This window comes from Mesoplodon densirostris, chromosome 17, assembly GCF_025265405.1.
Source record: "Mesoplodon densirostris isolate mMesDen1 chromosome 17, mMesDen1 primary haplotype, whole genome shotgun sequence".
NCBI lineage: Eukaryota > Metazoa > Chordata > Mammalia > Artiodactyla > Ziphiidae > Mesoplodon > Mesoplodon densirostris.
In genome coordinates, this window is record NC_082677.1 from 67,098,126 (window position 1) to 67,124,887 (window position 26,762).

The following is a 26,762-nucleotide window of genomic DNA, read 5'->3' on the forward strand; positions in this document are numbered from 1 at the left end:
AGCAAGGACTTTTTGGAGCACCACCTCTGTAATAGGGGCTGGTGTGCCTTGGGCACTGTAGTGAGGAAACCGTGGAAAACCAGGGCAAGGCAGCAAGCACGGGGCGCTGGACAAGTGAGACGCTCTACGACGCCCCAAGGGGCCTCTAGATCGGAATTTGGAACAGGACGGGAGCGCTGGACCCTCTCCCGCTGCAAACACCCAGCCGACCCGCTGAAAACCTGGCAAGTGGATTTCCGCCACTCTCCCTCCCGGAAACTCCTCGGGGCGCTTGCGGCCGCTCTCACTGAGCATGTGCAGGCGGCGCTGCGCATGCTCCGTCGAAGTCCGCTTCGGAGTCTGTTGCGGAACCCGCGGTGGCTCCTAGCGCAACCGGAACTATCCGTCGCGGGGCCGGCCTGCTTCAGCTCCGGCGGACTGGTTGTCGTCGCCGAGCCTCCCCGTCCCTCCTTCCCTCTTCACCCCCCGCGGCTCTGCTGCCCTTTCCCCGAAACAGCCGTTATGAGCGCGAGGCTGCCGGCGCCGTCTCCACCTCGGTGGCAGTTGCTGCTGTCGCTGCTCCTGCTGGGGGCGGCCCCGGGCCCGCGTCGGAGCGCCGCCTTCTACTTGCCCGGCCTGGCGCCCGTCAACTTCTGCGAGGAAGAAAAAAAGAGCGACGAGTGCAAGGTGGGTGCGGCCTGGCGGACCCCCCGGTGCACAGTCGGAAGAGGAAGCCTCCCCCTGCCAGGGGGAGCCGGCGTCTCAGGGGAAGGGGGCGTAGTAGTGGGTGCGGTCGGGTGTCCCCAGAAGTGCGTGGGGTTGGCCGCGCTGTGGGGCGCAGGCTCTGGAACGGCCTCCGTACCGGGGTAGATTCTGGCGGACTCGGCGGGCCAGGTAGCACGAGCAGGTGGGCTGAGTTTTCCCGGAACAGGGACTGTGTGTGTACGGCGCTCGCTTTGGCGTTGGAGGCGTGCGGGTCAGCGAGCGTTCCACGGGCGAGTGTCCGCTCACAGCCCCGTGTCCTGCCTCCAAGGAAGGGGACGGCCAGGTCTTCTAGTAACGTGTAATTTTATTGCTTCCCGTTTTCTACTTTTCTGGAACCCTGGTTGGTTATGAGGACTTGTTCTTTCTAGGACTTAGGTATTTTAACCTCACGGTTAGCAGTCGCTTCCTTGTTTGTGGGATTTAACACCCAGAACCGCGTAAACCGCATTAATAAGGAGTCGCTGTGATGGTTGAGACAGTTAATGTCTACCATTTAAGTGTAAAAAAAAAATTAATATGCAAAAAATATGTAAGACCCCACTAGTTTCTCTGAGATTGTTTTAAACACTTAAAAGGAGCAGACAACAGGAGAAACCGGCGTTTTCTTCCTAGGGCAGATCTTGAAAACTTTGATCTCGTACCACTTTAAACTCAAGGTTTTCAGTTTAACCACTAGTAAAAGAGACGTAGGTAGAGTAACCTGCTTTTAGGTTATTAGGTAGAGGGCAGGAAAGTATACATACACAGTTATTTTAGTTGCTAAAACTTACCCTTTGGGGCGCAAGAAACTCTTTGAAACCGTCAATACTTTTAACAGTTCAAATAATCGTTCAGCAAACTTTTACAATCTATAAGTAGGTTTATTTACTAAGCTTGGTTTTTTTAAGTTGGTGTTTATTTTATTACTGCTAGCTTTACTGTAGTTGTGAATTTTGAGCTTATTTTAGGGCACTAAAGAAGCTATTAAACTTTTCATGGCATTTTACAGTTTCTGTTTAAAAACTTGGATCTCTAAAAATGTCTAAGGATCTTTCAGGTGTACTCACATCAACAGTTGGTTCTTGAATACTGTAACTCTCGTACCTTGCAGTGCAAGAAATTTTCACTCTTTGAGAGTTCTGACTGAAAGAAAATAGTGCTTCCAAGTGGAAGAGAGCTAGTCTCACAAGCCCACAGGTTTTTCCATTAAATATTTTAGTAATCAGCCTTTAAAACTTAGTATTTGGTCTTTAAATTTAAATTTAACAGCAATCGTGTATTGTCTAACTAGTGCCTTAGACACGAAAAAGATATTCCTGTCTCCTAGGAACCTCAAAGGTCATAAGCTTATGACAGATTATCAAAATCTGATATGTTATAAAAGATGGCTGTCCAAAGTGCTCTAAAACACAAATAAGGAAACATCTGCGGATTGGAGTCTTCAGGGGAAGCTACAGAGAGGAAGTGACATTTGAGATGGACTTCAGACATGAGTATGAGTGGAATTTACAGGTGGTCTGCTGGTTAGATAATTTTGTTTCCTCAACAGGTCCTTCTTTAGGTAGTTACCTTTTAGTTAACTTTCGATTAATTTCAGGGAATCCTTTTGGATTTTTAGTTTTCACAGGTATAGGGATAAAACAGGCAAGACAGATCATTTTTCTGAAGTGTTTGGATTTCATCTTTGTTGCCAGCTACTTTCACATCTTGGTCAGTGGAAACAGATCTTAGACCAGTAGAAAGAGGCACTTTTAGCAGGTTTTCCCTAGAATTTGACTAACTGGTGTAGGGAATTTGAAGTACACTTTAATATTTCTTCTCTTTGCTTCTCAAAGGAGAAAAACAGTAAACTTAAATTTCCGTTACTTCAATCAGGGTATTAATATTTTTTTTCTCATCCATTTCATATTTGTTAAGGAAGACAGTCTTGTCTACACTGTCAGAAAAGTTGAAAGGACTTATTTTAAAAATTGGAAATGGGAGTTGTGAAATGGGAATAATTATTTCCAGAGGTGCTTTTAGGTTAGGGAATCAGGAGTTGGATGAATTGGGTAGGTCATTGATACTATTTCTATCAGTTTTTCCATCTGTAAGATAGAGATAATCATATTTGCTTACTATATATTCCCCTTGAAAGATATTTTGCCTTTCCTGGAGGGAAAGTACAATATTTATCATTGTTGCAATATTATACAATATTCATAAGTGTAAAGATGAACCAAGTTTATCTTCAGCATAAGTGTAATTTATGGAGTATAATCTTTACATATCCTGTGAAGTCCATGTCCTGTATTTAGCTCACCATGTATATTGAGAGACAATCAAAAGAACCCTGAGGATTTGGTCATTTTCTCCTCTCAAAATTATTTTATGTTCAATTTACTGACATAGAAACAGAAGTCCAGTGAACATACAGTCATATTCATATTCCTTTAACTTCTGATTTATGATCTTCATTAGCCTTAATAAACAGTGTGACCGTGTTCTGTGCCTTTTTTTTTTTTTAGCTTGCTATCATTACAGGTACATTTGAGTATCAACATAGTGCGCATTTTCATTGACTGTACAGTATTTCGTTGTAGTGTTACAATACTATGGTTTGGTTAGCTGTTTCTTGCTTGTAGGGCATTTAGATTGGTCCCGATTTTTCTATATTGTAAATAATTTTGCTAGAATGTATTTAGCAGGAATTCATTTCATATTCACAAATTACTAGGCCAAAGGGAAGAAGCAATTTTATAGCTCTATTTAATATTACCAGGTTTCTTTGAAGAAAAGTAGGTTTGATTTACAGTGCCATTAGCTGAATGATTCCATGTGTCTTCACAGTATTTTGTAGTTTTTATTTATCAATTTAATAGCTATGTGATGGTACCTAAACATTTTTTAATGCTGCATTGCTTTTGTTGCTGTTGAGGTTTCTCCATCTTTCAATTCTCTTATTTGTCTTATTTTGTTAGTTTTTCAAACCACAGTATTAAAGAATTGAACCATGGTATTCCTTTCTGCTAGCATTTTACTTTCTTAAGCTAAGGGGATAATATGTTGACTGCAGTAAGTAGAGTAAGCCCTGGTCAGAAGTGAATAGATAAATGTGAAGTTACCTTTAGATTGAGTCTTAAGTGTGCTAAGTGGCATTCTAATGGCTGATAACTGAAGATTAGTGAGCAGTTCACCCTTGCTGCTTTTAACTTTCAAGCAATTATTTAATGGCTTGTCAACATGAACAACTAGCTCTGGAAAACATTTGCCACTTTTTTACTGTTTGATGATGTGTGTGCACGGACAGGTCATGTTCTTAGATGAAAGAGTAAGATTTTCTTTCCTGTCCAGTAAGGAAAAATGACCAAATATACCCCCCTGGTGTTAAAAAAAAGTTTAAATGGATTAGTTTAACAACTTTTTTATTAAAAAAATCAGAATCACAATTTTAACTTTCCTTTCTCAGTAGTTACTTTTAGAAGCTTTTAATAAATTCTGTGTCTATTATTTTGGGAGCAGTTGCCTATAAATATGGAATTAGTCAAATTTAAGAAAACAGTTCTAAACGTTGCTCTGCACAAACACAAGAATGAATGTATTATTTACCTACTTTAACTTGACCATAGAGATTTTGAAGATTTTGAAATATTTGAACAAAAAATATAATTTACATGTGTACCTAACAATATAATTGGTATATATTTATCGATATTTAGTTTCATGTTTTCATAGGTTTTTTTTTGTTTGTTTGTTTGTTTTGCGGTACGCGGGCCTCTCACTGTTGTGGCCTCTCCCGTTGCGGAGCACAGGCTCCGGACGCGCAGGCTCAGCGGCCATGGCTCACGGGCCCAGCCGCTCTGCGGCATGTGGGATCTCTCCAGACTGGGGAACGAACCCGTGTCTCCTGCATCAGCAAGCGGACTCTCAACCACTGCGCCACCAGGGAAGCCCCATAGTTTTTTTCTGGAAGAAGAGTATTGACTCTTAGCTACTGGAAAGTAATCAGTGTGTGAGGGTTACTGATATTGTTTCAGGCATGAAATCTGTCATTGGAAAGAACGACTTTGGATAAATCCACATTCCAACGATTGTTCTCTGTTCCTGTGAAAAAGTACATGGAACTGAGTTAGAAGGTTTGCGTTCAGAAATTAAATTTTCGAATAAAACTATTTTAAAACTGTGATCGTTCATTATAGTGGATGTGAGAGCTAGGATTAGGAAAGCAAGCGTTGTTGATACAGATAAAATACTGTCCTACTGCTGTCTACAAAGGGAAGCCCTTTTCAAGAGGTGTGTTCTTGAACATCTGAAACAAAACCACAGACAGGTGCTCCACATGCAGACACACATAAGTTCTAGAAACTGGTCTGAGCTCAGTCAGCCTTAGAGCTCAGTTTCCCAAACCCCTACTTCTGTTCTTCCTTGCAGTTTTCTATTGCAGTGTCCTCGTAGTAAGTGTTGTACTGTAGTTAGTTGTAGCTACCTAAATATATGCACTCTACAAGGCCATTGGCTATTGCCATGAAAATTAACTAAGTGTTGATGAAAGGCTTTGTAAGAAATTTGTGAAATATATTTTTCTTTGTTCTTCTTACTCTCACCTTTTCATACCTCTTTAGTGCCCTTTGCTAATTACAGTGATAGAAACTACAATTTGTGTACTTTATGTGTGCCAGTTATATATTAATCTTAGTTAATCCTCCAAACAATCCTGTGGTTTTTAGATAGGGAAACTGAAGCTGGGTAGGATGCGGTACCCTCTCAACCAAACATACCTCCATAAGTAGCGAAGCTAAGATGCAACTCCAGGAGTGTGTGAGTCCGAAGTCTAGGCTCTTCACCACGTTGGGGTACTCCTGGATCTTCTAGACTGAGCGCCGTACCTCTTCTCCTGCCCTGCCCTGCCGATCCTGGGCTGCTTGTAATCCTGGACTTCCACAGTTATTGCAGTTACAACAGAAAGCTCTTTACCTATGTCATCAGTTTTTAACCAGTTACATTTTATGTTTATTCCTTTCTTTGATACAGTTTAAAGTTGAAATTTTATTTATTGATGGGAAGTGGAGGAAGAACCTTAGTATCTAGGAGATCAGCTTCTGGGCATTGTTGGTCAGGTAACTCAAAGCTCATGAACATCCATTTGTGAGTTCCAGCATTTCTATTGGGATTTTAAAATTGTATCTGAGCTAAGGTTTTCCTTTTTTGGACTTTTTCCCACTGTGGGCTTCTCCAATATTAAAATAATTGAAGCTTCCATAGTTTTCCTTTTCTATGGCTGTACCTTGGTATCTCAGACACTTTTGTGACTAGTCACTTGCTTTGATCATTGTACAAAGTCACATTTCTTCACTGAGATTTCTTTCTACCTTGAAAAACAGTTGTAGGTGTCAGGTGGGACATACATGATGGCAGTTGTAAAAGCAGAATCAAAACAAAGGAACAGGGCTTCCCTGGTGGCGCAGTGGTTGAGGGTCTGCCTGCCGATGCAGGGGACACGGGTTCATGTCCCGGTCTGGGAAGATCCCACATGCCGCGGAGCGGCTGGGCCCGTGAGCTATGGCCGCTGAGCCTGCGCGTCCGGAGCCTGTGCTCCGCAACGGGAGAGGCCACAACAGTGAGAGGCCACCGTACTGCAAAAAAAAAAAAAAAAAAAAAAACACAAAGGAACAAGGAAATGGGGGGAAATGCAGTCCTATATAGCATGGCATGCTTTGAAGTAATAAAATAGGGTGTAGTTGTGACCAAAGTTGGGATCAGAAGTAGAGTGGGCAGATGGGGACTAGAAATAAAATTGTACATTTGGGAGAAAGATTTAGAAGGAAGATGATAGAACTCTAAATTAATTAAAAGCATTTCCATAAAAGGTTTCTTAGGGTGGTATTGTAATCAGTCTTGTTTTGTCTATGTCTTGCTTTAGAATTTACAGTCTTGCTTTAGGATTAATCTGAACATTTCTTAAAATGGTTAATGTTGTCACAACTTTTCATGCTTGTAATAACTCATTTTGGGACAGTTGAAAGTGGGAATGTGAAGAAAGTAACCTTTAAGGAAGGCTCTTTTGAGTCATGTAAGTGATATCTTGGAGTTGGCTATCTCCAGAAGGAGATGCACGTAATTAACTCTTGGATGGGGAATAAAGAAGATGTTTAGACTGGAAAATGACCTTAAAATGAATCAAGTATTGCTCTCTTACAGCGATTGCTATTTTAATAAGAAAACTAAATCCCACTAGCTACCCTAAGAACACATAAATAGCTTTGCCACTTTTCTCTTTTACTTCCTTGAATGTGTGCCCTATCTCCCCATCTGGATTATAAATTCTTTGAAAGGCAACCATTCATGGGTTTTATATTATTATGGCATTCACGGTCTGTAGTACAGGACATTATGGGCTTTGAATAAATGTGTTGATTGAATGAATTTCCCATGGTTTTTCAGGGTTTGTTGTTGTGAATGTTCCTGGGTTTTCACATATATTGCAAATTCTGCTATTTCCCCCTATTTATTACTTCTTTTGAAGTCATCTTTCCTGCTTCTGACATCTTCCCACACTAAACTTTACTCTTTAGTCTTTATTTCTTAGTGCTTTGATTTGGCTTCTGTCACTTCATAATATGACTAAAGTCTACTCTCATCTTTCAAGCCTTTTCTTTTTCCAACTTTTAATTGTGACAATTTTCAAAATTCAAAAAAGTTGGAAGAATAGTATAATGATCACCTGTATATCCACCTAGACCCTTAGAGCCAACAGTTGCTATTTGTTTTATCTGTGTGTATATTTATATTTTTTAGGGATGAATGTCATGTTTGTAACATACTTTTGCCCTTCATGAAACCACATAAACTCACTAGCAGTCTCATTTCCTTTCTTCTTTCTTGTTTTTAACATTTGTCCTACTGTCATAGTACGAGGATCTTGTAATATTATTCTTATAATACTTATAATATTTTTGAAATTTTCCTGTTTCAGTATAAGGGTCAATATTTAAAATAGAGTGTTGTAAATGTAGCATATTTGCAAATTCGTTGTAAATTGCTCTATTCTGTGTTAAATGTATCAGTTTAAATTTACAATTCTTAGCATGTTTTAAATGAGATAAATACTAGAATTTCAAATTCTCACAGTTTAAAAAAGGAAGAATGAATGAAAGTGCTACAGAAATAGCCAAAATGAACTGAATATCCAAGGTGTGTTTTGATTAGTTCACCAAGCGATGGAAAAAGGTCCACAATTTAGTGGTGATATCTATGATGGACCAACTTTCCTGTAAAAGTAAGTGTGGAAAAGTGTCAGGAGAGACTAGAAGGAAGAAAAGTGGAGGACTGAGAGCAGCAAAACGTAAAAGTGGGAGCAGCCGTTGAGTTGACTCACCTTTTTGAGCCAGCGGTCCAGTTTTTGAACTTATTTGTCTTAAAGTAGAGCAAGTAATCCCTAACTCATAAGGTTACTATGAGAATTGTGCTTGATAGTTATTATCTTCCTCTTCCCGAGACCGATAGCCAGGAAGGGAGTAATGAAGAGGCACAAACAGTAAGTAGATCAGAAGCCGCTGTGCTTCGTGTCCTTTAATGGGAGGCAGGAAGGAGCGCCTCTCACAGAACCCCTCAAGGTTGTCCTTATACTAATACATATTTGGATTGAGGAAGGTCCAGCTTCTCTGAAATAACAGGTAATAACAGCTATCTTTATCTAGCTTACAGTTACACATTTAGCTTACAGTGATCGTGTGCCAGCTATAAACCAGCTTCTGTATCGTTTTCTGTTTTATGACTACCTCATTCATTGCTCACATTCAAAATTACTTGCCCATAAGCACATATTTATTAGCAACAGACCTAGGATTTGAAATGAACCCAGCGGTCTGACTGTTCTCCCTCCAAACTGAAGTTGTGTTCTCTATTTATATGTTGTGTGTGCTAAAATTAGTTTTGTTTTTGGGTGAAAGATTTGTGAGAAGAATTGTTTTTGAATTTTGCCGTCAATATTTTGGAAAATTTTGTGGACAGACCTTGATAATTGTAGACATCCTTATAAATCACACAGCAAGGCTGAAACATGCTTCTTCGGTGACGTTGACGTTTTTGTCATTAGGAGTAGAATTTGAAGCTACGTCACCAGATCAGGAAAAGTTGATAGATACGGTAAATTTAATGGGAAGTTGATAGTAGACAAAATGCCAAGTGTGAGATGGATAAAAACTAATAATGTACAAATAAGAAAATAGGGAGGGGAGGGTGTGTGGGTCTTTGGGCTCTAGACTGAAATGGAATAAGTGTGGTAATAATCAGTTTAAATGATACTAAATTATATAAGCAGAAGACTAGCATGGTGTCTAAAAGAGAAATTTTCCTGGCTTCTAGAGTTTGCGTCAGAGACTTAAAGTAGACTTAGAGGGAGCCAGTGAATTTGATGTCTAAAGTTTTGACAAGATTGTTTTTTAAAAAGGTTAAATTGGAATTTCAAGTGGTGTGGGTTAGCTTAGGGGCGAGCGGGGGTAGGGAATAAACCATGGGGAGTAGTAAAAATGGAGACAGACTTCCAGAAGTCCCTGAGGCTAATTTGGATCTTAAATTTAGCAAAAAGAATGAATGTGAAATGTTTTAATTGGCTAGTAGTATTAAACTCTTGTATCAACATAATATAAAGCCACTGGGAATATACTTCCAGAAGCTCTCTTAAAGTTATATGAGAGAACAAAAGGTAGTAAATTAATCTGGTCATGGACAAGTTAAAGTATATTTGAAGAAAAACAGTTAACAATTATATATTTGAGGTGATGAGCTTTAAACTATCAGTTACAGAACATTGGAAAGAGATGAAGAGTGTCATTGAAGAATTTATGCTTTTGGCCAAAAAGGCTAATGAAAAGTAACAATGTCATTCTATACATATATGAAGCTTTGATGTCTATACCTTGAATTCTGCCTGTAATTCTCAGTGCTATACCTTTTAAGAAAGATGTGAGAGTAGGGCAAGGTCCCGAGAAAAGCAGCTGGCATGATCAAGGAGATAGATGATTCAAAAGATTAAGACCTTTCCGTTTTGAAAGATTAAGACTCAAAGGAGAGATGAGAGAAGTCAGAAAATGAGAATAAGGCTTTCCTTCAATCTTACAATCCTATAGCTAAGAGATGTACCATGAAACTTCAGAGAGAACATCATAGGCTAAGCAGAAATTCTTGCCTCATCCATTGGGTAGAAATGGAAGAAACTTTTACCCTAAATTTATATGCTCTTCAGCAGTGTCCTAAAAATTTTTTTTAAATGGCATCAAATCTCTGAACCTTTTGCCCTGTTTTGGGTTTCCTAAGGTATGAATTTAAAGAACATTGAAAAATACCTAGTAAACAGAGCTCAAGGATGAACTAGGAGTCCAGTCCAGCTTGCTGTCCCTTTTGTAGGGTCCTCAATCTAAGAACTGTGTTTACATTTTTAAGTGATTAGAAAAAAATTAGAAGAAGAAGAATATTTAGGGATGAGTGAAAATTACATGAAAATCAAATTTCAATCCCCATAAATAGTTTTATTAGGCTACAGCTGGGCTCATTCACTTATGTAATGTTTGTGGCTGCTTTTGTACTACAATGGCAGAGACTGCTGGTCCAGCAAAGCCTAAAATATTTACTCTCTGGCCCTTTAAGAAAAAAATTTGCCAACCTCTGGGATAGACTTAACATTCGAGTTATTTTTCCAAGTAAAGGGAAGATTGCAATGACTAGAGTAAAATATTAAGTATATGAAGAGGGTTTATAAAGGGTACTAAGCAGCATTTTATTCTTTTCCATTACTGCACTGTCCCATATAGAAGCCATTAGACGCCTGTGACTTTTTTTTTTTTTAATAAATTTTATTTATTTATTTATTTATTTTTGACTGCATTGGGTCTTCGTTGCTGCGTGTGGGCTTTCTCTGGTTGTGGCGAGCAGGGGCTACTCTTCCTTGTGGTGTGTGGGCTTTTCATTGCGGTGGCTTCCCTTGTTGCAGAGCACAGGCTCTAGGCTTGCAGGCTTCAGTAGTCGTGGCTCATGGGCTCCACAGCGCAGGCTCAGTAGTTGTGGCACACGGGCTTAGTTGCTCCGTGGCATGTGGAATCTTCCTGGAGCAGGGCTCGAACCCATGTCCCCTGCATTGGCAGGCAGATTCTTAACTACTGCGCCACCAGGGAAGTCCTCCTGTGGCTTTTTAAATGTAAAATTAAATAAAAATTTAAATTCAGATCTTCAGCCACACTGACCACGTTTCAAGTGACCAATGGCCCCGTGTGGCTAGTGGCTACTGTATTTGACAGAACAGATAGAGTATTTTCATTGCTTAAAGTTCTATTGGATGTTACTGCTTAATAGTAAATACTTACATAGTACTTTGTGACAGGCACTGTTCTCGAATCTTCTCAAAAACCAGTTGCAACAGGGATTATTATTACCTCCATTCTACAAATGAGAAAACCAAGGCACAGGGAAGTGAAGAAACTTCCCCAAGATCACACAGCTAGTAAATGTCAGAGCCAGGATTTAAACCCAGGCAGCCTAGCTTCAGAGTCTATGTTCTTAATCTCTTTGTACTGAGAGTAAGGAATATGCTTAATTGTGGCACAAGGGAGTTAGCTTATGTGATGAAAATGTGGATCTATGGATTTTGAGACTCGAAACATAGAAAGTTGTGTAGAATATAATAGCTGCATTCCTCCCTAGAAAGAAATCTAAAGATGTGAACTGGATTAGCTTTATAGGAACTTTCAGTCTTCATTAAGAAACATTAAATAGGGCTTCCCTGGTGGCGCAGTGGTTGGGAGTCCGCCTGCCAATGCAGGGGACACGGGTTCGTGCCCCAGTCCAGGAAGATCCCACATGCCGCGGAGCGGCTGGGCCCGTGAGCCATGGCCGCCGAGCCTGCGCGTCCGGAGCCTGTGCTTCGCAACGGGAGAGGCCACAACAGTGAGAGGCCCGCGTACCGGAAAAAAAAAAAATACAGTAAATAGACCGCTTGGATTCTGGTATGTCTTCATAGCAGTGTTGACCCCTTATAATTAGTGAAAATTATTTTGGCAGAGTAAGCTATCAACGGGGAATTTTGCCTTCACAACAGTTATGTAAGTTTGTGATAATTACTCAAGCATTCTGTAAGCTTAAATATCATGTCCCATTATCTTCTTAGCCAAAAAGACCAGTGATACAGTCTTGAATATTTTGTACAAGGAGACACAGTTAAACTCTTTTTGTGTTTGAGACAGTGTTACCATTGAGTTGTCATTTTATTTTAGTACGGTTTTAGGGGTTTTATGTGTGTTTTCAGTACCGTGTGCAAAGGCTAATGTCTTCCATTGTATATTGTGAATATTGGATGAGCATTTTAGTGGATGAGCAGTGTAGTTTAGGCATTCCCTATTCTGAATATCATTAAATTTATTTGGTTTTCTTTATTTAACAAATACATAGCACTTCATGTATTAGGCACTGTTTGACATACTTTATAAATGTTAACTCATTTAATCCTCATACCTCTGTGAGGTAGTTACTGTTATCCCCATTTTGCAGATAAAGAAACTGAAGCACCACGAGGAAACTGAGATGCTAAATAACTTGACCAAGTATAAGTGGTAGAGCTGGGATTTGAACCCAGGCAAACTGGCCCCAGAGGTCTACTTTTGCCCACTGTGTTTTGCTGTTTTTCCAATGACAGTGTATCATTAGTTTTTGTACATTGAACATCTTGTCTCACTTTTGGGGTATTAACAGGTATAGAGGACTGCTGACCGCCCTAGTAAATGAGATCGAAATGGCAAGTGTGGCTTTATGCTCTTCCAGGTAGCCTCAGATCAGAATCCAGAGGCAGCCATAGTGATCTAACCCTATAAAATAAGGTGAACAGCTCCTATTTAGTTGTTTTTGGTTGGTACCAAAAGTACTTCAGGGCACAGATAACTTACATTTTCAACTAAAGAATTCTGTATTGAGTAGCAGTGAGCCCCTATTGGGAGAGTGGGTACCTGGGTACAAGTTCCTTTGGAACTTCAAATATACGTTGAAGAAATCCTGGGAGCTTCAGTAGGAAGGTGTGGCTTTGAGTTAGCCCATATTTCCTAGGAAGTTGATACAGCTTTTCTCCCTCTCCTCTGTTGTTGAACTTGATTTGGTCTTTATGAATTTCTTCTCTGTTACTACCTTTGTAGTTAAGCATTCTCAAATTGATCAAAGCAGTCCTCCAGAATTAAACCATGTTGTCATTGTCTGTCTCCTGTCTGCTTAAGAACATGAGATTGTGTTTCTAGTACAATTGATCTAGAAATTTCTTACCTACCTGGCAACATTTCTTTTTTTTTAATGGTCCCATGGTGTTTATTTTAATAGCTAATTTACTATCAACAGGCATACTACAATATGTTTCTAGTCTTTTAATGAACACGTCTGCAGTATACATTCTTATACATCTCTTGTGCACACATGATTTTATTCCTAGGAGGTAAGTTCTCATAAGTAGGATTGCTGGGTGGAAGAATGTATGTATTTTGCTTTCCAAAAGGCTGTAACAACTTCACATTTCAAAGAGCCACAGGTGTTAATTTTTTTTTTTTTTTCCCCCGGTACGCGGGCCTCTCCCTGTTGTGGCCTCTCCTGTTGCGGAGCACAGGCTCCGGACGCGCAGGCCCAGCGGCCGTGGCTCACGGGCCCAGCCGCTCCGCGGCACGTGGGATCTTTCCGAACCAGGGCATGAACCCGTGTCCCCTGCATCAGCTGGCGGACTCTCAACCACTGCGCCACCAGGGAAGCCCAGGTGTTATAGCTTTTGAAAACTTTTAGCCAAAGTTTAGTGGTCTCATATTGAATTTAATCGCAGATGTGTCTCAAATTCATATCTCCAGATTTTTTTTCTAAATGCCATGACTGTTTATCCTTCTACACTTAGGTATCTCAAAGGCACTTCAAACAAAACATGTCTAAAGACAAACTCATGATCTCTCCCCTCAAACCTAATCCTCTTCCAATGTCCCTTTTGTTACTTGTCAAAATCAGAAAATTAAAGCATCTCTCATCTTTAAACTTGAGGCGTGTGTTATCTTTACTCTCACATAAAACCCATCAGTCCTATCAAATTTATTTTCAAAATATTTCTTGGATGCATCCATTTCTCTTTTTCTTCTTGTTGACAGCATTCCTTGAATGCTATGAGAATGTTTTGTGTTTTTTTTAATTTTATTTATTTATTTTTGGCTGCATTGGGTCTTCGTTGCTGCGCACGGGCTTTCTCTAGTTGTGGCGAGCAGGGGCTACTCTTTGTTGCCGTGTGCGGGCTTCTCATTGCGGTGACTTCTCTTGTTGCGGAGCACGGGCTCTAGGCACTCAGGCTTCAGTAGTTGTGGCTCGCGGGCTCTAGAGCGCAGGCTCAGTAGTTGTGGCGCACAGTCTTAGTTGCTCCACAGCATGTGGGATCTTCCTGGACCAGGGCTCGAACCCGTGTCCCCTGCGTTGGCAGACGGATTCTTAACCACTGCGCCACCAGGGAAGCCCTGAGAAGGTTTTTTTAAAACTGTTTAAAAATAAAAATTATCTTTGTGCTGCAGAATGAAATACTGAATTTGAAAACCAGGTTTTAAAAAACAATCTATATTGATGTAGTGAGTGATACCTTATTTAATTTAAACACTTACTTAATTTTTTAGAAATTTTTAGAACTTAAAGCATTTAGAAACTATTGGAGACATTGCAACTGAAAATTTTTTATTGTAATTTAAATGCATATAAATCTCAGTGAATGGATTTATAAGTAATTCTTTAAAGTGAGTTGGGTATCATAAAATTTCTCATTTCAAAAGTCAAATTCCTTTTTAATTCTAGGCATGACCTAAGTTGTGGTCTCTAGTTGTTTATATTCTAATTCTATGTTTCTTCATTTTCAGGCTGAAATAGAACTATTTGTGAACAGGCTTGACTCGGTGGAATCTGTTCTTCCTTATGAATATACAGCGTAAGTTTTTCAGCTTGGTTTTTATATGAAATTTTATGACTCATCAGAATTTTGTACATTTAGAACTTTCTCCACAGTTATGGATAAATTCATATGCATTTAAAAAATGTACAGGGCCTGAAAACATTTTTTAAAGGGGTATTGTTTATTTCTCAGGTAGGGTTAAAATGTGAAATGTGATCTGTTGATGTCACTTTGCAACGCAACAGAAGCACCAATGAAAACAGTCGATTTCCTTTTTTACCTGACTGGACAAATAGCCATTTTGTTTTAATTTTTTTGATTATAAAAAAACCCACATAGTTTTCAACAAAATCCATATGTCCCACATAATCAATCCCCAGAAATAACTGCTTTGTTGTCTGCCCCCTGCATTTTTTCTCTGCTTATTCTAACATACACAACCACATTTATACATTTTTTTAAAATTTATTTATTTTTGGCTATGTTGGGTCTTCGTTGCTGTGTGCGGGCTTTCTCTTGTTGTGGCGAGCGGGGGCTACTCTTCACTGCGGTGCACAGGCTTCTCATTTCAGTGGCTTCTCTCATTGTGGAGCACGGGCTCTGGGCTCACGGGCTTCAGTAGTTGCAGCACGCGGGCTCGGTAGTTGTGGCTCATGAGCTTATTTGCTCCGCGGCATGTGGGATCTTCCCGGACCAGGGATCGAACCCGTGTCCCCTGCATTGGCAGGCGGATTCTCAACCACTGTGCCACCGGGGAAGCCCCATTTTTGTTTTAAATGAAGGCGGGTTTATATATTTTATTTGCACCTTGTTTTTCTCACTGAATCTATGTGGACATCTTTTCTATATTAATACACAGCTTCCTCAGTCTTTTTAGTAGCTGTTTATTATCCCTTTGTAGAGATCGTATAGAGTCTGTGTATGATTTTCACTAATTCTCTATGAGCATTTCATTATTTCCATTTTTTTGAAATAAAAAATGCCGCATAAATATCCTTTGTTCATTTGAGCACTATATTCCATATTGGGTATAAAATATGTTCCTAAATTTTAGTTGGCTTCTAAATTTCTCTGGTATCTAAGAGTTTTGAAAGAAAATATGTTTACTGTAGAAAACACACACAAAAAGTTTGACTATCCTACAAGAATCCATGTGCCTAAACGTGTAAGAAGAGAATACAAATTTCATGAATGAATCGACCATAATATATATAACTATTGGAGACTTTTTCTAGTTTTTGTTTTGTTAAATAAACAAATCTCTCTCCTTAAATCTTTGTGGCTATTCTTGGGAAAACTCAGTGAATCTCTTATATCCAGTAGATGGAGAATCTTCATTTGGGGACTTCCCAGCCCCAGTTTTTTATCACCCAAGATTCATCTTCCTCTTAGGGATCTAACCAGTCTGTAGCCATCACTGTGCTGGTCTCAACCATGGTGACCGTGGTGAGCACAGAACTGCCCTTTAATATTCTATAGCAAGGCTGAAATTAGGCTGTAACGTTCAAACAAAACTTTATGAAAATTTGGTTAGTAATACAAGGAAATTATAGCACAGAGAGAAGCTTACAGCTGCCTGGTTATGGCTTCTCCACAGCTCCATGTTCTCGGAGGGTCTGTCTAGCCTGCTTTTCATGTTGGCCAGTATATTGGGATGAGACAGAAACCCATGTAGTTGACACATCTTCTTGAAATGGCATTAAGTAAATATTTGAACTAGAAAGATAACAAAAGGAGGTGAGTTACGCAAAATTCCCTTGAACACTAAGGTGTAAATAATTTTATCATTGAAATGAACAACAATAAATTATAATATGTCAATTTTTAAATTCTATAATTTATATCTTAATAAAAGTATTATTTAAAAATCAAAGCATTCTGAGGCATAATTTTCAGATTTTTTTTGTTTGTTTTGGGGAGATGTGGTACGTGGAACTTGGAGTAGGAATATATTTCTTATTCATCTACTAGAGCTGCTGGAGTGATCAGTACCTAATCTGTCCTCTAGGTTGGCTAGGGGTTTGATATCTCATTGCTTCCTTTTATGCTTAAAAACTCAAATATTCTTGCCCGCAGGTTTGATTTTTGCCAAGCATCAGAAGGAAAACGCCCGTCTGAAAATCTAGGTCAGGTATTATTTGGGGAAAGAATTGAACCGTCACCATATAAGGTTTGTATTCAGTGTTATATAAAAGTTATTTAGTTGCATCTTTTTTCTTTTTTCTCCCCACCTTGTAGAAAAGCCTGTGATAACTTAGCTAAGAAGGAATTCATTTCTCTTTTGCATCCAGGAAAAATTTCTTAAAAGTCACAGTTTAGAAGGATCCCTCCCCTTCTCAGGATATGTCATAAATAAGTTTGTTCAAAGGAACATTTCCTACAGTCAGTATTATATCAATAAATGATAAGGTGGTAGCCTAAAAGTGCTCAGACTCCCTGCCTCACCTTACAGAGGGACCTGGAACCCAGCTTTCAGTTATGAAGAGTTGTCCCAGCAACTTCATTTGGGAACAGAATGCCTAGAATTTCCCTATTAGCAGATAAAGCACTACTTCAGCTTTCCCATTGGGTTTTGGGGAAGCTAACCTTTCTGTATTGATCAGTGGAAGTATATTTGGTACATCTTTGATACATTTTTAGGACATCAGTTGAACCAAGCTAAGCACAATATAAGATATTCTCTTCAGTATATATACTTCATCATCCAGAATTATTCTTTTAAATCTTATAAATCTGCCTTTTAAATCTGTTATCTTTTGAGCCTCTTATCCTTCTGAATTTCATAGTCCCCTGTTCATTTTATATCTGCTCTCCTGCTGCACAAAGAAGAATGTATCTCTCTCTTTTAGAAAAATTAAACTAGTTTGTAATAATAATGTATCACCAAATACAAAACTAAATGGTACAGACTATAAAAAGAAAAGTAAGTTTCTTTCCCCCCCGCCCCGTTCCACATCACAGTTTCTTGTTAATCTTTCCTGAAATTTTCCATGTACTTACAAGCATATATAAACAGAATTAAATGTGTGTGTCTATGTTTTAAAGTATTATTCTGCACTGTGCATTTTTCTTTAACTCTGTGTGGGCATACACTCATCTCAGTGACTGTAACCTGACCCCAGCCTAACAGCTCCCTCTCTTGGTGTCACACCCATCTCTTCTGTGACCCCATGATTAGCTGCCTTGCTTGCTTTCTCACTAAGCACCACTGTCTGTCTCCCTTGGCCCTTACTACTTGAGCATCTGTCCAGCAAATCCCCAAAAAGCCTCGGTTAGTCCCATTAACCCTCTTACTCCAGCACCATATCTACACTGTGAAGCACTGGGGGAAGACATAATTGTACACCTTTAATTCACTACAGGTTCATAGTTTTCAACCGGAAGTATGTCCTCTTAAAATGTTTTAATTTGAGATTTTCTACCGTAAAAATGCCAGAGTTTCTTTTTTTTTAACTTTTTCAAAGACAGATTTGAAGGCCTAATGAGATGAAGTCACTGGAAAGAAGAAACTCAAAATATATGGACATGGGTGGTATTGAGTAGGGCAAGCATATTAATTGTGTACTATTTCCCTGATGTGATATTTTAAAAGATTACTTTGGAAATTGTTGCATTCTTTTTATAGCAGAGGGTGATTTTCAGCATATTTATTAAATTGTATAACTACCTTAAAATACTCCTTTGGTCTCTCAGTCCCATCTTTCTGTTTGTTTATGCCTTGATCTTAAGAAATGATGGAAGGCGGGAAGAGCATCAGTAAAACCTTCAGTGAATTTGAGGGACAACAGGAGCCTCCAACAGTAAACAGCAAAATATGCAAATCCATAGAGAAGTTTTGTCCCTTTGGTGTAGACTTTAAAGGCAAATTACTTCTTTAGTAGGCTTCTACTCAGGGTTCATTTATTTTTATGTAAAGATTATGCCTTGCTTATGCAAAAGACCCTTCTTCTAGGCCTAGTGCTTTTTTTTTTTTTTTTTTGGCTGCGTTGGGTCTTTGTTGCTGTGCGCAGGCCTTCTCTAGTTGAGATGCGTGGGCTTCTCTTGTTGTGGAGCATGGGCTCTAGGCATGCAGGCTTCAGTAGTTGTGGCTCACGGGCTTAGTTGCTCTGCGGCATGTGAGATCTTCCCGGACCGGAGCTCGAACCCGTGTCCCCTGCATTGGCAGGCGGATTCTTAACCACTGCGCCACCAGGGAAGCCCGGGCCTAGTGCTTTTCAGATTTAATTTTGTCCTAGGAGTTGAGGTAAAATCGAAGAACAGAAGGAGTGTTTTAAAATGGAGAAAGCATGTGCACCTAACATTTTCCCAGAGTTTTCTAGAATTTTTTAGGATCAAGATTTGTGCTAAACCAAGTTCTTTACGCCCCAAGCTTACAGAGACAGAGTAAGCATTTCTTCAGATCAAGGCACAGGTTAACAGAACCATCGGACCAAGATAGCAGAGTTTTTCCCCCAAGGCAACCATAAATGTATTGATGTATTTTTCAGCATTGATTTCAGTATTGGTTCTTTGTCCTTTCTTTTCAAAGAATTTTGCCTTAGTTTAGATCTGCAGTAAAAATAACGGTAGCAACCAGCAACCAAACAAAACCCCAAACCTGCTTTGTCATCTTTTATCGATGACTTTTGTTGAGGTCAGGAAAAAAAGCTGTGCAAGATGTCGTGTGCATTATGTGAAGCTGGAGCCTCCTATCATAGGATCATAAAATCTCAAGTCTAACCACTCATATTCACTCATTCAGTCAGTTAACACAACTGCTGAATGTCTTTCACGTGCCTGGCACTGTGGTCGTTGTGGGGTACAGCAGTGAACCGAAAAAGTCTCTGTCCTGGTGGACTTGTGTTCTGATGGGGAGAGGGAAACAAAACAAATCACTGAAACACAAGGTGTGTCAGTTGCTGATGAAAGAACTATTGAAGATAAATCAGGGAAGGTGGATGGAGGATTTTCAGTTTTAAATAGGCCAGAGGAGGTCTCCCCTGAGAGGTGAGCAAAAGACTTGAAGCAAGGAAGGGAGTGAGCCATGTGCGTTCGTGGGGAGAGGGGAGGATGTGATGAAGGACGCAGCAAAAGCAAAGGTCCTGAGATGCCGCTCGCCCGATGTATTCAAGGTACAGAGAAAAACTGGTGCGACTCAAGCAGGTGAGCGAGACAGAGACTAGTGGGAGATGAGGGCAAAGGAGTAATAGGACCACATCATGTAGCCCACTCATAGGCCATTGTAAAGACTTTGACCTGTGCATCTGGGCAAGATGGTTAGCATTGAAGGGTTTGGGGTAGGGTTAGATTTTAACAGGATCACCAGGACTGTTGCAGCGAGAATGGACCGTGGGAGAGTGAGAAACCAGGAGGCAAGTTAGGAATCTCTCACAGTCAGTCATGAAAATATGCATGACTTGATGGTGACTCAGATCACTGGGGTAAGGGTGGGAGTTGTGAAGCGGTCAGCATCTCAGAAACTGGCTGTGTTTTGAAGTTGGGGCCAACAGTTTGCCGAGAGGTGGGATGTGGGGTGTGGAGTTTCTGTTTTCTAAGATGGGGAAGTCTGGGGGAAGAGCAGGTTTGGAGGGAATGGGGAAGAGTTTGTTTTGACATGACATGAGATGTTTGGCAGGCATACAAGTAGGGATGTTAGCAGTTGAAGATACGTGTCTGCAGTTTGGAGGAGGGGTTCAGCCTAGACACGTGTATTTGAGAATCATTAGTGTATAGTTGGTATTTGAAGCCAGGAATTGATCCACTCCCCAAGGGAGTGGGTAAAAATAGTGAAGAGAAGAATTCCAAGGACCGGGCCTTGGGGCAGTTGTATTAATGGGTCAGGAATACGGAGGAGGAGTCAGCAAAGAAGACTTCGTCATAGGGCTGTTGGGAGGGTTACATGAGGTACTAAGCGTTTATTATGATGGTTAAGTGTCATCTTTAGGGTTGCTGTTTGCCTTCACAATTGCACACACCGTTGACTAGCCTGAGCCCAGTGAGCATTGGACTGCGGTGTAAGATTTGCTACTTTTGTGGTAACTAATAATGTCTCTCTCCGCTTTAAGTTTGACACATCCCTCTGATTCCTTAGTATGTATACGTCTGTTTTTTCCATTTCCCAGTCTTTTAGATGGAACCTATAAGGTTCATGTAAGATTTAAGCTGTTGAATATTTACATAAATATTGCTGTATTCACAGAAATAGCAATGCCTTGAGAACGAAACTATTGGCTGACAGGTAGCAGCAGTGAACTACACTTGAAACATTGGTTTGTCAGATGCACAGTAACTGGTTTAGGGATTTTAATAAATAATGTATAAAAGAATGGACTACTCTGAAGTGAAACATATGCAAGTTGGGTTTTTTTTACTCCCTGTAATAAAGTTTGAATTTATTAAAAGGTGTATTGGGCTATATATAGTTACATTATGGAGTATATATAATTAGCTTAATAAATTATAGCCTTAAGAAAACTAGGAAACAGATTTTTAAAATTAAGACATAAATAGGCCCTGGTAAAGTAAACGTACATTATATAATATGTTGTGAATAATATAATGTGTGTGTTTTCATGCTCATGAAATAAGTCCTAGACTCCAGAATTGGAGGACTCCTTAGTTTTTAAACTTTGGTTTAAAAAATTATCAATTTTTGTTTCACCTTTGTTATTACATAACATCCTAAAAATTGACAGTCTTTTCAAATGTGAGTAAAAAGGATCCCATTTATTCTGATTCTAGACATCCAGATTTGACTTTTTCTTGTGTCATCACAGTCTGTGTTGTTCACTGCTGAAGCTGCATCACCTGGTGCATAGGAGACACTTAACAAGTATCCACTGAATGAATAATACATAGACATAAAACCTTACCTGTTTATTAATAGAAAGCCTTCAAATCCATAATTTCCAAAACATTATCAGGGGACATTATTATGGAGATACTGATGTTGTTTTGTTCTACGTGTGGGTTTTTTCCCCCTCCTAGGACTCACTTATATTTAAGAGATGGGTTGGTTGAAATTATCAAAAATAAAAATAAAAACTGTTACTTATTATAAGAAAAATTGATGACAGGTTTTTAGAGAAACAGAATAAGGTTGAAATTTAAATCTGATTGATCTGTGGGGTATTCCTATGTTTATTATCAATATTAATGCACTTAAGTAATTTAAGGAGACCAGTGCTTTTACTCTATTTATGTTACAGGCATGAAGGATCTGGATATTTTTTCTTAATTTGCTTTCCACTTTATTTTAATACAGTTTACATTTAATAAGGAGGAGACCTGTAAGCTTGTTTGTACAAAAACATACCATACAGAGAAAGCTGAAGACAAACAAAAGTTAGAATTCTTGAAAAAAAGCATGTTACTGAATTATCAACATCACTGGTAAGACGTGGAGATTTGGGATTTGGGGCTTTTTCCTTTTCAAGAAGAAATCTCTGTTACACTGAATGTGTAGATACTTCATTGATTCTGTAAAAATAGCAAATTAATTTATTTCCTTTTTTGGTTATTAATAATATGTAGTGACTTTTATTTGCCAGAGCATTACTAAGCTTGACAGCTTAAAGTATCATCATTTTCTGCACTTAGATTATTGTAATATGTGGTACTTGTTTAGGTACACAGACCTGTTTCCTAGAGCACTTCTTTTATTCATACGTAGTTAAAAGGAGCATACTTATGCTTTGGGAAAGGACCTGGATCAGTCTTCTAGAAAAATACTGTTATTTTATACTTGCAGGCCGTGAAAAAGACCATAGGAAAACAAAATTTAACTTTCATTTGATACTTGAGAAATAGCATCTACTTCCAATAAAAATACTTGTAATTTGTGTAATCTGTTTTTTATTTTATAAACATGACATAACATTAACAATGTTTTTACCAGTTTGCATCATAATCAAAAAGCATTTAAAAAAACTATTTTTGCTTCCCCAGTAGTATTTACTTACTATACAATATTCAAACAGTATTAAAAAAGGGTCTCGAAAACCCAGCTTTTCAAATATAACCAATTGTTATTCTTCCAGATAATTTTGCCAACAAATGCCTATATTCTCTGGTGGTCATGGTTTACATATGTTTTGCCTCTTCCAAAAAGTATAAGGTGCTGGAGGTGGTGAACAGGAAGACTATCTTTGTAGACTTCCTCTTGAATGTTTGTCCTGTCACTATCTCAGATAGACCCGTTTGCCCTCACTCAGGGAGGTGAGAACATTGATTTCAGTTTGGACATGACCAGATCCTGTGTCTCAGTAGGATTGTTGGAACCTCTCATTCCCTCTTGCCTCCTTGGTTTCTCCCCATCCTCCCCTCCGTACATGTAGAACAAAAAAGTCCTAGGGAGGGGCAACCCTGGGTCACATGCCCATTCATGAATGAGTCTGTGATTAGGGTGATTCACTCTGATTGGCTAGACCTGCGTAAAATACAACTGAACCACATAGAAATGAGTCTCCCATAGCAGGACTCTGTTAGAAGGAAGGAAACGTGCCCGTTACACTTGTGTCAGCTTCTTTCTCATCGGACCCTCAGTGCTCACGGGAACTTGAAAGTCTCATCCATGTCTTCATTTCTTTGGTTTCTGGTAAGCCAAGAGCTTTTTTCCTGTAAGCTACTGTGAGAATACTACTTAATTGCTGAATTAATGTAACTCAGGATACATTTCTCATTCATCAGTAATTGAAAAGTTTCCCTTGGTGTTTTCTCTTTGCTTAAAATTGTTCTTTCCAGCCTTCAAAATTATATTTAAGGCTCAGTCCTTATGAGCCTTAAGGCTCATTTTCACCCCTTCTACCTCCATTTACTCTGACAGCTGTCCATTTGTTGACGGAATGAAAGAATGACTCTTTAGGCCACTATGGGTGATTTTTTTTTAATTTATTTATTTTTGCTGTGTTGCGTCTTCATTTCTGTGCGAGGGCTTTCTCTAGTTGTGGCAAGCGGGGGCCACTCTTAATCGCGGTGCGCGGGCCTCTCACTATCGCGGCCTCTCTTGTTGCAGAGCACAGGCTCCAGACGCGCAGGCTCAGTAGTTGTGGCTCACGGGCCTAGTTGCTCTGCGGCGTGTGGGATCCTCCCAGACCAGGGCTCGAACCCGTGGCCCCTACATTAGCAGGCAGATTCTCAACCACTGCGCCACCAGGGAAGCCCACTATGGGTGATTTTGAGCTTTCTCTTCTACCCTCTGTTCTTAGAATCGTGTTCAGAGTCCTCCTCTCAAAAATACTAGAAGCACCTCTTCTTCAGTAGATTCCTGACAATAAAGTACTTAGAAATATTTTTAACTTATTTATGATGCAGTTAACATAGGTACTGTTTTGATCCCAAGATGCCTAATAACAAGAAGAATAATTTAAAATAGTTGCAAACTTAAACAATTCTGCCTAAAAAAATAAACGAGAACAATGCTGGTGAATAGTGATTTTTGTAGTTGAATCAGAAAAGTTTATGATTTCAGGTCTGAATCCATTAACAAAAAATCTAAGCCATATCACAGATATACAGTCTGGTAATTCTAGGCAATGGGCTTTAGTCCTTAAATCAGTTCATTACACATTTAGAAAATATTTGATTCATATTGATGCATTTATGTGAACCATTAGTTGAGTATATTTCTGTCCTTGGCTGACTTCAGACATTTTTACTATGTAATTTGATTTTAAGCATAGAGAGCAGAGTTGACAGAGATAAAATAGCAGGAACCCTTAGAAATATGAAAGATTAGACAAAGTGTTTTCTACTATCCTCAACTTCTTTAATCCTACTCCCCAGAGGTAGCACTATTATTTCTCCTGTATGTTTCCAGATTTTTTTTTTTAATATAAACTTATTTATTTATTTTTGGCTGTGTTGGGTCTTTGTTGCTGTGCACAAGCTTTCTTTAGTTGTGCTGAGTGGGGGCTACTCTACGTTGCAGTGCGCGGGCTTCTCATTGTCGTGGCTTCTCGTTGTGGAGCACTGGCTCTAGGCGGGCAGGCTTCAGGAGTTGTGGAATGTGGGCTCAGTAGTTGTGGCTTGCGGGCTCTAGAGCTCAGGCTCAGTAGTTGTAGCGCACGGGCTTAGTTGCTCCACGGCATGTGGGATCTTCCCAGGCCAGGGCTCGAACCCATGTCCCTTGCATTGGCAGGCAGCTTCTTAACCACTGCGCCACCAGGAAGCCCTGTTTCCAGATTTCTGTGCACATGTAGGTATATAAAAGAGTATGTACCGGGCTTCCCTGGTGGTGCGGTGGTTGAGAGTCCGCCTGCCGATGCAGGGGACACGGGTTCGTGCCCCGGTCCGGGAAGATTCCACATGCCGCGGAGCGGCTGGGCCCGTGAGCCACGGCCACTGAGCCTGCGTGTCTGGAGCCTATGCTCCACAACGGGAGAGACCACAACAGTGAGAGGCCCGCGTACCGCAAAAAAAAAAAAAAAAAAAAAAAAAAGAGTATGTACCTTTTAAAATAACAGTGGAATTTTTGTACACATTATTCTGCAAATTGATCACTTTGTTTAAGAAAATATGGGCATTTTTCCATGTAAAGCACATCTGTAGATCGATACCTACCTCATTCTTTTTGTAATTGTATAGCATTCCATCACATGAATGAACTGTAGTTCTTCCCCCATAACACTTTAACCACACTACCTTCTGAACGATTAAAATGACTGGTTATTAGTTAGTGCACCAACTCATTGTTCTCATTATAGAGAACAGTCAGTTAATTAACAGTAGTTAATTTTCATATCTAAATTGATAAATACTTTTAATTCTTATTTGGGACTTTAGAATGTAATTTGAGGATCTTCTTGGCTTACTCTGTCCATAACGTTAAGCTACTTATTGATTCTTGAGACTGACTGATTTTTTTTTTTAATAAATTTATTTACTTACTGATGTTTGGCTGCTTTGGGTCTTCATTGCTGCACACAGGCTTTCTCTAGTTGCGGCAAGCAGGAGCTACCCTTCGCTGCAGTGCGCAGGCTCCCCATTGCAGTGGCTTCTTTCTTGTTGCTGAGCATGGGCTCTAGGTACACAGGCTTCCGTAGTTGTGGCTCACGGGCTTAGTTGCTCCACGGCATGTGGGATCTTCCCGGACCAGGGCTCGAACCTGTGTCCCCTGCATTGACAGGCAGATTCTTAACCATTGCACCACCAGGGAAGTCCCCTGACAAATGTTTTGATACCAGCAGCAGACACTTGAATTCCCTCTACTCTGCAAGGTTTGTGATTATACTTTTTGCCTAAGTTTCCAAGTCTTTGTGACATTTTATTTATAAAAGTGTAATTTATTTAACTAGTTATCAAAGTACTTAAATTTTTTTAGTGCCATAAAACCTCCAGACTCTGGCTTATTGGACAGAGAGGGGTCTTTGAAGATATTTTAGTCTGGTGAATGCCAATCTTGGATCCCAGTAGGCTGACAAAGGGGAATGATGTGCTATTTTCAAAAATTCAAAACCCCAATTAGATAGTGTAAATTAACTTATGTTAAAACTATGTAGAGGGCTTCCCTGGTGGCGCAGTGGTTGAGAGTCCGCCTGCCAATGCAGGGGACACGGGTTCGTGCCCCGGTCCAGGAGGATCCCACACGCCGCGGAGTGGCTGGGCCCGTGAGCCATGGCCGCTGGGCCTGCACGTCCGGAGCCTGTGCTCCGCAACGGGAGAGGCCACAACAGTGAGAGGCCCGCGTAATGCAAATAAACAAACAATCAAACAAAAAAACTATGAAGAATAACCTAAATACCAAGTTTCTTTGCTTTTGGCTGCACTTTTTTTTTTTTGAGTGTATTGTGGCAACATGGGTTATTCCATTCTGATCAGAAACTCTAGAAATTAATTTATTGGGAAAATTGAGTTGTTAATAAATGAAGCTTGACTGCTAGAAGTGTTTCAGATGGAGCCCATGAGGGTAGAGGGAAATAATGGAAGGCAGTCCTTAATGGTAAAAAATTGGGGCCAGTCATTCGACCTTTAACCTTTTGAGTCCTCTTCTTATACTCTTTCACTACATCAGATTGAAAATAGAATTTTTAAATATTTTTGGTGTTATGAATTTCAGTAGCTACTACTTCCCAACTTAGCAAGGCAGTAATTGAAAATTATATTCTTTAAGTTTTCTGACATTTATTTCCAAGGGTTTGTTGGGGTTTTTTTG

General features: G+C 39.7%; 1 protein-coding gene across 1 annotated transcript in view; it reads left to right on the top strand.

Annotated features, from left to right (window-relative positions):
• The first annotated feature begins 317 nt into the window (after positions 1–317).
• TM9SF2 (transmembrane 9 superfamily member 2) overlaps positions 318–26,762 on the top strand; it is a 58,066-nt gene continuing 31,621 nt past the window's right edge. Inside the window, exons 1-4 of the mRNA XM_060079972.1 lie at positions 318–666; positions 14,601–14,668; positions 16,709–16,802; positions 21,876–22,003. Of these exons, the coding sequence (XP_059935955.1) occupies positions 502–666; positions 14,601–14,668; positions 16,709–16,802; positions 21,876–22,003 (455 nt within the window). The 5' untranslated portion in view covers positions 318–501. The remainder of the gene's footprint in view (positions 667–14,600; positions 14,669–16,708; positions 16,803–21,875; positions 22,004–26,762) is intronic.